The sequence below is a fragment of the Anarrhichthys ocellatus genome, unplaced genomic scaffold, assembly GCF_004355925.1.
Source record: "Anarrhichthys ocellatus isolate YVR2014 unplaced genomic scaffold, GSC_Weel_1.0 scaffold73, whole genome shotgun sequence".
Lineage (NCBI taxonomy): Eukaryota > Metazoa > Chordata > Actinopteri > Perciformes > Anarhichadidae > Anarrhichthys > Anarrhichthys ocellatus.
In genome coordinates this window covers 37,727-50,395 of record NW_022280103.1, presented here as the reverse complement: position 1 = coordinate 50,395, position 12,669 = coordinate 37,727, and the positions used below count along the sequence as shown (strand labels likewise).

Sequence of the window (12,669 nt, the reverse complement as noted above, 5' to 3'; positions counted from 1 at the left end):
TTTAAGGGTACATGTGGCAGTGAATGATTTACTGAGACCAAGGATTACCCCAAGATTAAGACATATATTACAACAATCAACAATTTAATATGTTAAAAACAATAAAAAGGTATATGGCTAATATACCTGTGACACAGGTTATAATAAAAAAAGCAAAACCATTTAAAACAAAACCAAGCAACACAAAACCTTGAATACAACTAAATTGATAATTTAAACAAAACAGCAGTGGGAGTCAACGTCTCCTGCCTGCTCACTGCACAACACCCATCTGGAAAGCTTGACGGGGAAGTGGGAATCTCTTTGGAGCTGGACCTAGAGTAAAATAAGACAAAGGGTGAAACCCACGGTAAATATGCCTCACTTAAAAAAGCTAAAGTTCACACCTACCGATAGCCTGGGGGTCAGAGAGAGGGAAAGACGCAGCTGTATGGCTATTTATGGTGGAACAAACAAATTGGGAAGTAGGAGGGGCTGAGGCCTACCCAGTTCTACAGTAGCTCAGGAGGAACATTTCATTGCCGGCTACACATGTCTCAATGACTTAACCCCCCCACACTACACTCTGCCACATACTGCCCTAACCGCTCCAGTGAAGATGGCATATCTGCAGCTTTTAATACAATCATCCCCCAAAACTCGGTAATAAAACTGGATGGAAATTGGGCCTGAGCAGCCCCCTCTGTAACTGGATTCTGGACTTCCTCACAGACAGACTCCAGGGCCGATTTACCTCACGGCTGTGTCCTGAGTCCACTACAGTTTACTATGATGACCTGTAACTGTTCACGACACAAACCACATCATAAATTATAAGGATGACACAACAGTAGGACTCATCAGGGACGACAAGGAGCTGGCTTACAGGAAGGAGGTTGAACAGCTAGTGGACTGATGCAACACCAACTATCTGTCCCTGAATGTCAACAGAATGAAAGAGAGCGTTGTTGACTTCAGGAGGAAGCATTCAGATCCCACTACACTCTACTTCAATGGCACCACTGGGGAGTCAGTCAAGAGCACTAATGGTGGAGATCCAACAAATCCGAACAGAAAGACGTGACGGAACCCTGAACGGTCCGATTTTTGAACGGGTTGATACTGGCCAGTGGGCGGGTATGTATACAAGTACATCACATGCTTTTCCCAATCCTACTACATGTCTTCCCAATATTACAACTACTTTTTGGCAGGGTGTGAGCTGTCTTTGTCATCATGGATCGTAGGAAGAAGATCATTGCAATAATCGCTCTCCTTTACCGGCGGGGATATTTCCGCCATCGCAGGCGTTTCTGTGTCCATCCAATCCACCAGACTCACCATCATACGGGGCGAATATACCACCGGTTGGTACCAGAGCTTCGCCTGGATGAAGTATTGTTCCCACAGTACTTCAGTACTGCGGGAACTGATTTTCTATTATTTATATTATCATTATATTTATATTATTATTTAAGTTATATTTATTATTGTTTATATTATTAATCTTATTATATTGTATTATTTATATTTCTAATATTTGTATTATTATATTTCTATTATTATGCAGCGACAGAGCAAAGAGCAGCAGCGACAGAGCACAGAGCAGCACATCACCAGCCTGTAGTGTGGTGTGAACTGCAGCTGAGACAGCGTGGAGGCCATCGGATCACACACACCTTTACGCCTTTCACTCGCCTACCGACTTCTGCTACATACATTTGTTTGTTTGTTTTTTGTGAGAACTTCTGAGCAGAGCCATCACCTTTTCCCCCTCATTTCAGATAAACCGGAAGCAGGAACTTCCAACATGGCCACTCGGCCAGGTATGTGTGGAGACTGCAAACTCACATACTCACAGTTAAGGGACGATTTTCACCGCCTGGAGTCTGAAGTCCGGAAAAGGGAACAGCTGATCGACGGATTCGTATCCGTAGCGGCGGCCCAGGCAAAGCATATCTCATCTATGCAATCTCAGCTGGTCTCGGACACTGCGGACACTGTTCCCTGGCTACCCGGCCCTGCGGACGGGGAGTGTAGTCGGTCCTCCGACCACGAGCTGAGAGGACCTGCTATAGACCCGACCCATAGCTCCACTCCGAAACCGGCATCCTGGACGGAGGTGGTGCGCCGCGGCCTCCTGAGAAAACCAGCTGGGGAGTTTCCGTTAACCACCTCCAACCACTTCGCAGTCCTGACGGAGAATACTCCCTCCCGGGCTTCCTCTACCCTTCACCCCTACTCGTTGGTGCAGACGGAGGTAACTCAATGGTTAGATGCAAGGCTTAGCGAGATAGAAGTATGGCTCCACACCATGGAAGCTAAGACGCTGGTGACTGCGGGCGTAGCCGGTGCGGCCCAAACAAACGTGGCTCCCGCTAGCCGTCTCCCTGCAGTCCCCGAGCAGCCGGGGGGCCGGGTGACTGCTCCCGGGAGGCTTAAACCTGGGGCCAAGCACTCGGCTCGCCAGCAGCCGCTTCGCGTTACAAACGGGTCTTCTGCACCCAGCAGAGTTGATTTCTCAGCTGAGAGACCAACTCTGGTCATAGGCAGCTCTATTCTGAGAAACGTGAAGCTAGCGAAACCAGAGGCTACAGTTACATGTATACCCGGGGCCAGAGCAGGCGACATTGAGTCCTATCTGAAAGTACTGGCTAAAGATAACCGTAAATACAGTAAGATTGTTATTCACGTCGGCGGGAATGACAGCCGGCTACGGCTCTCTGAGATCACTAAAGTTAATGTGGAATCTGTGTGTACATACGCAAAAGCCATGTCGGACTCTGTAGTTTTCTCTGGCCCCCTCCCGAATCTGACCAATGATGAAATGTTTAGCCGCATGTCATCGTTTCACCGCTGGCTGTCTTGGTGGTGCCCAGCAAACAATGTGGGCTTCATAGACAACTGGGACACTTTCTGGGGAAAACCTGGTTTGCTTAGGAGGGACGGCATTCATCCCACTTTGGATGGAGCAGATCTTATTTGTGCAAATCTGACCCAGTTTCTGTGTGGACCTGGTCCATGACAACCCAGAGTTCAGACCAGGAAGCAGAGTTGCAGTCTTACACACTCCTCTGAGCTTCCATTAGAGCAGTTACCCAAAACCACATAGAGACTGTGTCTGCCCCACGGCCACTTAAATTAATTAAATCAAATCCAAGTTAAAACTACCGCAACAGTGCAACAAAATAGGATAATTAAATGTGGACTCTTAAATATCAGATCTTTGTCATCTAAAGCTGTACTAGTTAATGAGCTAATATCAGATAATCACATTGATTTATTTTGTCTTACTGAAACCTGGCTGTGTAATGAAGAATATGTCAGCCTAAATGAATCAACTCCTCCAAGTCATATCAATACTCACATTCCTCGAGGCACCGGCCGAGGAGGTGGAGTAGCAGCCATCATTGACTCAAGCCTATTATTAAACCCTAAACCTAAACTAAACTATAACTCATTTGAAAGCTTGGTTCTTAGTCTTTCACACCCAACCTGGAAAACAATACAGCCAGTTCTATTTGTTATAGTGTAAGTCTAGTCCTTAAAACAGAAAGTAATTATTGTAGGTGACTTTAATATTCATGTGGATGTCGAGAACAATAGCCTCAGTACTGCATTTATCTTATTATTAGATTGGATTGGTTTCTGTCAGAATGTACAAAAACCCACTCACTGTTTTTTTTAACCACACTCTCGACCTGGTTCTGACTTATGGCATTAACATAGAAGATTTAATAGTCTTTCCAGAGAACCCTCTTTTATCGGACCATTGAACCATTAACCTTTGAATTCCTACTAACGGAGTGTACACCAGTAAGCAAGAGTTACTACACTAGATGTCTCTGATGGTGCTGTAGCTCAATTTAAAGAAGTGATTCCATCTGTATTTAACTCAATACCATGCTTCAATATAACAGAGCACTCCTGTGCTAACTTTAGTCCTACCCAGATTGATCATCTTGTCGATAGTGCTACAAGCTCACTGAGAAGGACACTAGACTCTATTGCTCCTTTAAAAAAAGAAGTTAGTAAAACAAAGGAGGTTCGCTCCTTGGTATAACCCTCAAACCCGCAAATTAAAGCAAACATCGCGAAAACTTGTAAGAACATGGCGTTCCACTAACTTGGAAGAATCTCTGTTAGTCTGGCGAGACAGTCTTAAAACGTATAAGAAGGCCCTCCGTAATGCCAGAGCAGCTTATTACTCATCGTTAATAGAGAAAAATAAGAACCCCAGGTTTCTCTTCAGCACTGTAGCCAGGCTGACAGAGAGTCACAGCTCTGTTGTGCCGAGTATCCCTATAGACCTCAGTAGCAATGACTTCATGAACTTCTTTAATGATAAGATTATAATTATTAGAGAGAACATTAATAATCTCCTGCCCTCGACTAGTACCGATCTTTCCACAAATACATTAACCTTAGAAACAGCTGTAAACCCTGGTATATGTTTTGACGGCTTTACTCCCATCGACCTTGACAAACTGACTTCAACAATTTCTACGTCTAAACCTTCTACCTGTCTCTTAGACCCTATACCGACTAGGCTGCTTAAAGAAGTGCTACCATTAATTAGCACGACTTTATTAGATATGATCAACCTGTTTTTATTAACAGGCCATGTACCACAGTCCTTCAAAGTAGCTGTAATTAAACCTCTTCAAGAAGCCCACTCTCGATCCAGAGGTATTGGCCAACTATAGACCGATCTCTAACCTTCCCTTTCTCTCTAAGATCCTTGAGAAAGCAGTTGCAAATCAGTTGTGTGACTTTCTACGTAACAATAGTTTATTTGAGGATTTTCAGTCAGGATTTAGAAAGCATCATAGCACAGAGACAGCTCTGGTAAAAATAACTAATGACCTTCTAATCGCATCAGACAAAGGACTAGTCTCTGTTCTTGTCCTGTTAGACCTAGTGCTGCGTTCGACACTATAGACCACTACATTCTGTTGCAGAGACTAGAACATTATATTGGCATCAAGGGAACCGCACTGAACTGGTTTGGATCCTATTTATCAGATTGATCTCAGTTTGTTTATGTAAACGATGAAGCCTCGATGAAGACCAACGTCAATTATGGAGTTCCACAAGGTTCTGTGCTTGGACCAATCTTGTTCACCTTATATGTGCTTCCTTTAGGCAATATTATCAGAAAACACTCTATAAACCTTCATTGTTATGCAGATGATACTCAATTATATATATCGATCAAACCAGATGAAACCAATCAGCTTGCTAACCTGCAAGCATGTCTTAAAGACATAAAAACCTGGATGACCTGCAACTTCCTGATGTTAAACTCAGACAAAACTGAAGTTATTCTACTAGGCCCAGAACACCTCCGAAATCAGTTAGCTAATGATGTAGTTTCTCTAGATGGCATTGCGCTGGCATCCAGCAGCACCATAAAGAATCTTGGAGTTACATTTGATCAGGATTTGTCTTTTAACTCTCAGATAAAACTAATTTCTGGGACTGCCTTTTTTCACCTACGTAATATTTCAAAAATCAGGCACATCCTGTCTCAAAGCGATGCAGAGAAATTAGTTCATGCATTGGTTACCTGTAGACTAGATTACTGCAATTCCTTATTTTCAGGCTGCTCTAATAAGTCTCTTAAATCTCTCCAGTTGATCCAGAATGCTGCAGCTCGTGTACTAACAAGAACTAAGAAAAGAGATCATATTACTCCTGTATTAGCTTCTCTGCACTGACTCCCTGTAAAATCTAGAATAGAATTTAAAATTCTTCTACTTACCTACAAAGCCCGAATTGGTCAGGCACCATCATATCTTAAAGAGCTTATAGTACCATACTGCCCTACTAGAGAGCTGCGCTCGATTAATTCAGAGTTACTTGTGGTTCCTAGAGTCTTAAAAAGTAGGATGGGAGCAGAGCGTCAGTTATCAAGCTCATCTTTTGTGGAACCAGCTTCCCGTTTCAGTCCGGGGGGCAGACACACTCACCACATTTAAGAGTAGGCTTAAGACTTTCCTCCTTGACAGTGCTTATAGTTAGGGCTGGCTCTGGCTTGCCTTGGACCAGCCCTTAGACAAACTACAGGGGGACTTCCTTAGGATACACTGAGCACCTCTCTCCTCCTCTTCTTCGCCTCTGTCTGTATGCATTGATGTCCCATTAATGCTCATTACTAACTTTACTTCTTCCCCGGAGTATTTGTGCTTCTCGCCTCACAGGTTCCCATGACCCCAGTTTTATCTGGACACTGGTCCTTCAACCATCCATGGCCCTGCTGACACCTACTACGATCTTCATTATTAACCCTATTACCGATACCATTAATGCACTGATTTTGTCTCTTCCCCGGAGTCCTTGTGCTTTCTCTTCTCACAGGTTTCCATGGAGCATGGTTTCATCTGGACCCTGGTCCTTCCTCCTACCATGGCCCTGCTGACTCCAACTGCTAATATCACTTTTATTATTACCGATACCATTAATGCACATTATTGACCTGCTTCTTCACCAGCGTCTCTGTGCTTTCTCGCCTCACAGGTTCCTGTGTATCCGGGTTATACCTGGACCAGGTCTTGCCTCCTGCCGTGGTTCTGTCATACATTGAATGTGCTGTAATTACATTGAATGTGTTGTAATTCACAATCCTCTTCTACACATGACATCTATTGCACTTCTGTCCATCCTGGGAGAGGGATCCCTCCTCTGTTGCTCTCCCACAGGTTTCTTCCTCTTTTCTCCCCGTTAAAGGGGTTTTTTGGGGGAGTTTTTCCTGTTCCGATGTGAGGGTTCTGGGACAAGAGGATGTCAAATGTGTACATATTGTAAAGCCCTCTGAGGCTAATTTGTAATTTGTGATTTTGGGCTATACGAAAATAAATTGAATTATGTTATTGTTATTATATTTTCTATTTTTATTATTATTAAAGTTATATTTATTATTGCTTATATTATTAATCTTATTATTCAGTGTGGCTTTGTGGCACAAAGGTTACCGCCTGTGCCAAAGCACACCGATTGTAATCCTGCGGGCTTAATAATAACTAGAAAATTTCGCAACAAAATTTTGACAGTGTGGCTTCTACTGCCCGAAGACGTCGCAATATATAGCTACATACGCTGATGTCCGGTAGTATCGTTGAGGTTTGATTGAGATAGCACTTCTCTCTATTCTGCATTTTAGATTCATACTCTTTGATTGAATCTTGTATTCGTGATGGACAGTCCACAAATGGCTCCTGTCAGTTCTGTACATGTACATCTTTGTTTGAGAAGCCTTTAGAAATGATGGGAGCTAACGCTCATGTCATTTCTGTACAAACCTCATTCTGAGCTTCATGTTAAGATACAGTTACTCTATACAGCTTTTATTTTGAAAGGGTGGGACTGGGTGGGGGAGAGGAGACATTCATAATGTTTGACACACAAACAGAGGTTATTAAATGACAGAGTTCATCACAAGCATTCCAGTTAGAATTCACTCTCTGGAGCTTTTATTTTGAAATGGGAGGGGTCGACCCACAGGGCAACAACCATGTGTTTGGTCAAACTCCCTTATTTACCACACCAACCATCACCCACCAGAACAACCTGGACTCTGGAATAAATAAAAGTGGCAAGGCGATAGTGCATCTCTGCCAGGCCTTAGGCCTGTACATAGTTAACGGTAGGTTCAGAGGGGACTCTAGGTAGGTTCACATACTCCTCAGCTCTTGGATCTAGTGTAGTAGACTATGCAATCACTGACATGGACCCCTCCACTATCAGTGCATTCACTGTCGGACAACAATCCCCCCTCTCAGACCACAACCAAATAAATCTGTTCTTTAAACTCTCAGGTCAAATGAATGACATAAAAAAAGAACCCAGTAAGCTGTTTAAATTAAATGCTACTTACCGATGGGCCCCAGACAGCGGAGACAAATTCATCATGGCCTTGAACTCACCTGATCTGATAGATGACATATCAATATATCTACACCAGAGATGGTGTAAACAAGGCCATTGATGATATCAATATGATATTTCACAAGGCAGCTATTAAAGCTGACCTTGTAAAACAAACACGGAAGCCTGTTGTCACGACCCGGCTCAAAAGGCCGCAACATGAGGGAGACAAGACGAGTTAAAAGTAATAAATAGACATTTATTTAAAGTACAAACTAACAGAGCTAAACCAAACAAACAAACAGCCAGGTCCTCCGCACAGGAGACAGAGAGGAGATGCGCAGAGAGGCCCAGCCACAGAAGAGGGGCAGCCTTTATAGCTGGGACCAACCCAACTCAGGTGTTGCCCATCAGTGGCCGATTAACATCCTGGAAGACAACCTGAGAGGAAACAGACAGACCCCTGGTGGAAGGGAGGGGTCGTCACACCCCCCTCCATAAAAGCAGTGTTCCCACCAGGAACACCAACAAACTGCATACACATTTCACAGATTTCACATTCCAGATAAAGAGTGCATCCCCCCAGCCCTCCAACCAGTCTCCACTCTGCAACTCCAACATGTGGAGAAGCATCTACGAGTGAGCGTGGATAAGGAAGGAAGGCCAGAGAGATTACAGTGATATGGTGAAGCACATGATGGGAAGCAGGGTTTGCTGCGAGGGCCAGTTCATGCAATGAGCTACATGAACGAGTGGTGAACAACCAGAACTGGAATTTACAAAATTGCCAGCTAACAGAAAACACCAAACTGAACTATCATAAGCGCTAAGCTGTAGGAGCCTAAAGGTTCCTCTGACAGACGCACAAAGAGGAAACCCAACTACAACTCAGCTCACCCAATCAAGGCATGAGCTGTAGCGCTGATGTTCCTGAAGGTAACAGGCCAAGTTACCAACTTGCCACACAAAAACCTGTTCACCACATCCCTCCTTTTATTACCCTCTTGCTTACCCTATGAACCATGAATACCTACTGCACACGGTGCAGCAGCAGTCTTCGGGCTCCACCTGGAAGGTAACTGGGTCCAATACCCAGACAACCAACAGGCTGTGCAATGCTCTTTTTACAGAGTCCAGAACATGACCATGATCACCAGAATACAAAACCAGAATAAAAAAAACCCAGAAACCAAAACATGCAGTTAGCAGGAACCACCAGAAACTAGTTTCCCTCAATAAAACCAGGAACAGAATTTAACACCCCAGCAAGAGCAGCCCATACCCAGCTAACATCACTGCCTCCATGTCCCTCTGACTGCCTAACCAGAGACTAAGTAAGCTCCCCCCTAGTCGTCAGGTGCTGTCTTGTGGTGGTACTTACGCACTAAAACCCGCAGGCTCGGTAAAGCAACCATGAACTGGCAACCCACCTCCAGCCTCGGACGTGCCCCGAGACAACTGCTCTAACCTCTTTCACACCACACTACAGAAACCCCCCAACGAACTCCATAGGGAGTCCGCTCTTCAGCCTAACGGGGACAGACCAGCAGCAATTTACTCACCGTGTATACAGGACCACCTAAACTCTGTTCCACAAAAACCACCAGCATATCACATGCTCAGTGACACAAACACTCTCAGGAACACTGATCACTGCAGCTGCTACAATAACCAAACACAGGACAACAGCCGACTCACCAAACTCGTCCAAGTCTCCCAAACAACCAGACTGCACATCTCACTCAACACATGGCACACAGCCTACCATGCTGCAGCTGCTACTGATATTCAAATTACTGCAGACACCAGGTCAATCTGAAGTGGACGAGCCCCCATATGTCACGACCCGGCTCAAAAGGCTGCAACATGAGGGAGACAAGACGAGTATAAAAGTAATACATAGACATTTATTTAAAGTACAAACTAACAGACCTAAACTAAACTAAACAAACAAATAAATAAATAAATAAATAAACAGCCAGGTCCTCCGCACAGGAGACAGAGAGGAGATGCGCAGAGAGGCCCAGCCACAGAAGAGGGGCAGCCTTTATAGCTGGGACCAACCCAACTGATTAACATCCTGGAAGACAACCTGAGAGGAAACAGACAGACCCCTGGTGGAAGGGAGGGGTCGTCACACTGTTAAAAGGCAAAACACGGACAAATGGTTTGATCAAGAATGCAAGAGCATCAGAAAAGACCTGAGAAAAATAGCAAATGAAAAACATCACCAACCAAACAACCCAGCCTTACGCATTAGGTACAATGAGAGACAGACAGACAGAGAGAGCGACAGACAGAGAGAGAGACAGACAGACAGACAGACAGACAGACAGACAGACAGACAGACAGACAGACAGACAGACAGACAGACAGACATGGATAAGCCTGATTATTATTATTAAGCCCGCAGGATTACAGTCAGTGTGCTTTGGCACAAAGGCAGTTACAAAGGCACACTGAATAAAGTTATTTTAATCAAGTTATATTGTCCAGCCATCCATATTCATGTGGGAACAACCCGGTGGAGGATCGTCTTCACTGGTCGATTTAACAGGCTGCATTTGACGGGTACTGCTTTCAGGCTTTGACTTCTTCCTTAAATGACGGATGAAGAAACCTTTGAATTTCCTCCAAAGGGAAACGTTGGGAGCCTCAGGGCAGACATCTTCCTGCGGGAGAAGTAATCTCTCCCTCTTGTCCGTCTTCTCTGCTTTTTCTTTCTCCACTGCCTCAAAGCACAGATATGGCAAAGAATGTCTGGCAAACTGTTTCGGGTACTTGATTATTGGCTTGAGTTTATTTTTCTCTATCTTGAGTCCATGGATCTCTAAAAGGAGTTGTTTGATAATCATCTGGAGTTCAGCGTTCTGTATCTGCAGTTTATTGTACTTTATCTGGAGTTCAAATTTATTTGTCCGGAGTTGATAGATCTTTGTCAGGAGTTCATGCGATTTAACATCCTGCATTTGACGGGTACTGCTTTCAGGTTTTGACTTCCTTAAATGACGGATGAAGAAACCTTTGAATTTCCTCCGAAGGGAAACGTCATCTTCCTGCGGGAGAAGGAATCTCACCCTCTTGACCGTCTTCTCTGCTTTTCCTTTCTCCACTGCCTCCAAGCACTGATATGGCAAAGCATGTTTGTCAAAGTTTTTCAGGTATTTGATTGTTGGCTTGAGTTTATTTTTCTTCTTCTGGAGTTCATTGCTCGTTGTCAGGATTTCATCGACCTTTGCCGGGAGTTCATCGCTCGTTGTCAGGATTTCATCGACCTTTGCCGGGAGTTCATCGATCGTTGTCAGGATTTCATCGACCTTTGCCGGGAGTTCATCGATCGTTGTCAGGATTTCATCGACCTTTGCCGGGAGTTCGATCGTTGTCAGGATTTCATCGACCTTTGTCGGGAGTTCATCGCTCGGTGTCAGGATTTCATCGACCTTTGTCRGGAGTTCATCGATCGTTGTCAGGATTTCATCGACCTTTGTCGGGAGTTCATCGCTCGGTGTCAGGATTTCATCGACCTTTGTCGGGAGTTCATCGCTCGGTGTCAGGATTTCATCGCTCTTTGTCGGGAGTTCATCGATCATTGTCAGGATTTCATCGTTCCTCGTTTGGAGCTCATCGCTCTTCGTCTGGAGTATGTCGTTTTTGTTCTGGAGTTCTTTGTTGTTTCTCTGGAGATCCTGGTTTGTTTCCAGGAGAATGCTGTATTCGAATTGAAGGCCACCAAGTTCTCGCTGAAGGTCCCTGTAGTTCACCTCCATAATATTGTCTTTTACCCAGAGGCGCTTGTTTTCTGTCTGGATGGCAGCTTTCCGGGCACGTTCGTCCTCAATAATGTCTTTCAGGCTCTGAATCTCTACCTGAAGAGACAGATTTCCGGCCCAATTGGCCGTCTGTTGGTCTTGTGAAAAGTCGTTGAATTTAGTTATACTCTCTATTTTTTGGGAGAGGTCCTGATAACATCTATTGGCTTCCTCTTGTGAGTCTTCAAAGGTTTTCTTGAATGCATCTATGATTTGATGTAACCTATCCATTTTCTTTTGTTTTGTAAAGCTGGGCTCAGACTACAGGAATGTAAAGTACTAACTGATACACTGGTATAAGGAGGAATTTAACAAATGTTCCTCTGTCTAATCCAAACTATGCACATACCAAAGCCAGAAGAATGATGTCACTGATGTCATGGAATGTCAGATCAAAGCCACAAGGCTCTAGAATCTTAACTGACTGCTTACTTAGCTCCGCCCACGGTTACTGTTGCTATGATGTCATGGAATGTCAGGTCAGACCCACAAGGCTTTACCCACCCTCCATAGTTACTGTTGCTATGGCTGTCAGGAAGGTATGAAACCTTTTTTAAAATATGTTTTTGTAACCAGGTAGAGAATTTGAGTCCCTAATATTTTTAGGATTATTTTTCTACTAAAACGGGTTGTGTCCTGTTTTATGGTTGCAAAATCTGGGCCTGATTGGAGGTTGCAGATGAGGGCCCATTCTGGCAGAGACAGCCAGACGAAACTGTTGCTGTAGCTGCTAGAACCAGCTCCAACCTTAGCTGGTCTTGCTAGATTTAGCTGTTTGGCCAGCTTATTCAAGTTCCTGTGATCAGCTGATAGACCAGTTTGGTGGAGCTGGTGGAGAGGTGAGCAGCCAGGTTGGTGGAGCTGGTGTTACTGGTCAGATGTTTTCAGACCGGCATCGCTATGCTGGTGTAACTATTCAGAAATGTATGAAGGTATATTTGTAAAAATAAAGCCCACAGTGTAAAAGTGATGTGGCAATCGAGACAACAGACGATGAAATTAAGCAACAACAGTG

The 12,669-nt window shown here is 44.3% G+C and overlaps 1 protein-coding gene across 1 annotated transcript; it reads left to right on the top strand.

Moving 5' to 3' along the window:
• The first annotated feature begins 1,325 nt into the window (after positions 1-1,325).
• LOC116397838 (uncharacterized) lies at positions 1,326-3,025 on the top strand. The gene is made up of 2 exons (XM_031873678.1): positions 1,326-1,346; positions 1,550-3,025. Exon 2 carries the CDS (start codon positions 1,790-1,792, stop codon positions 3,002-3,004), a length of 1,215 nt encoding a protein of 404 aa, XP_031729538.1. The 5' UTR covers positions 1,326-1,346; positions 1,550-1,789; the 3' UTR covers positions 3,005-3,025.
• The last annotated feature ends 9,644 nt before the right edge of the window (positions 3,026-12,669 follow it).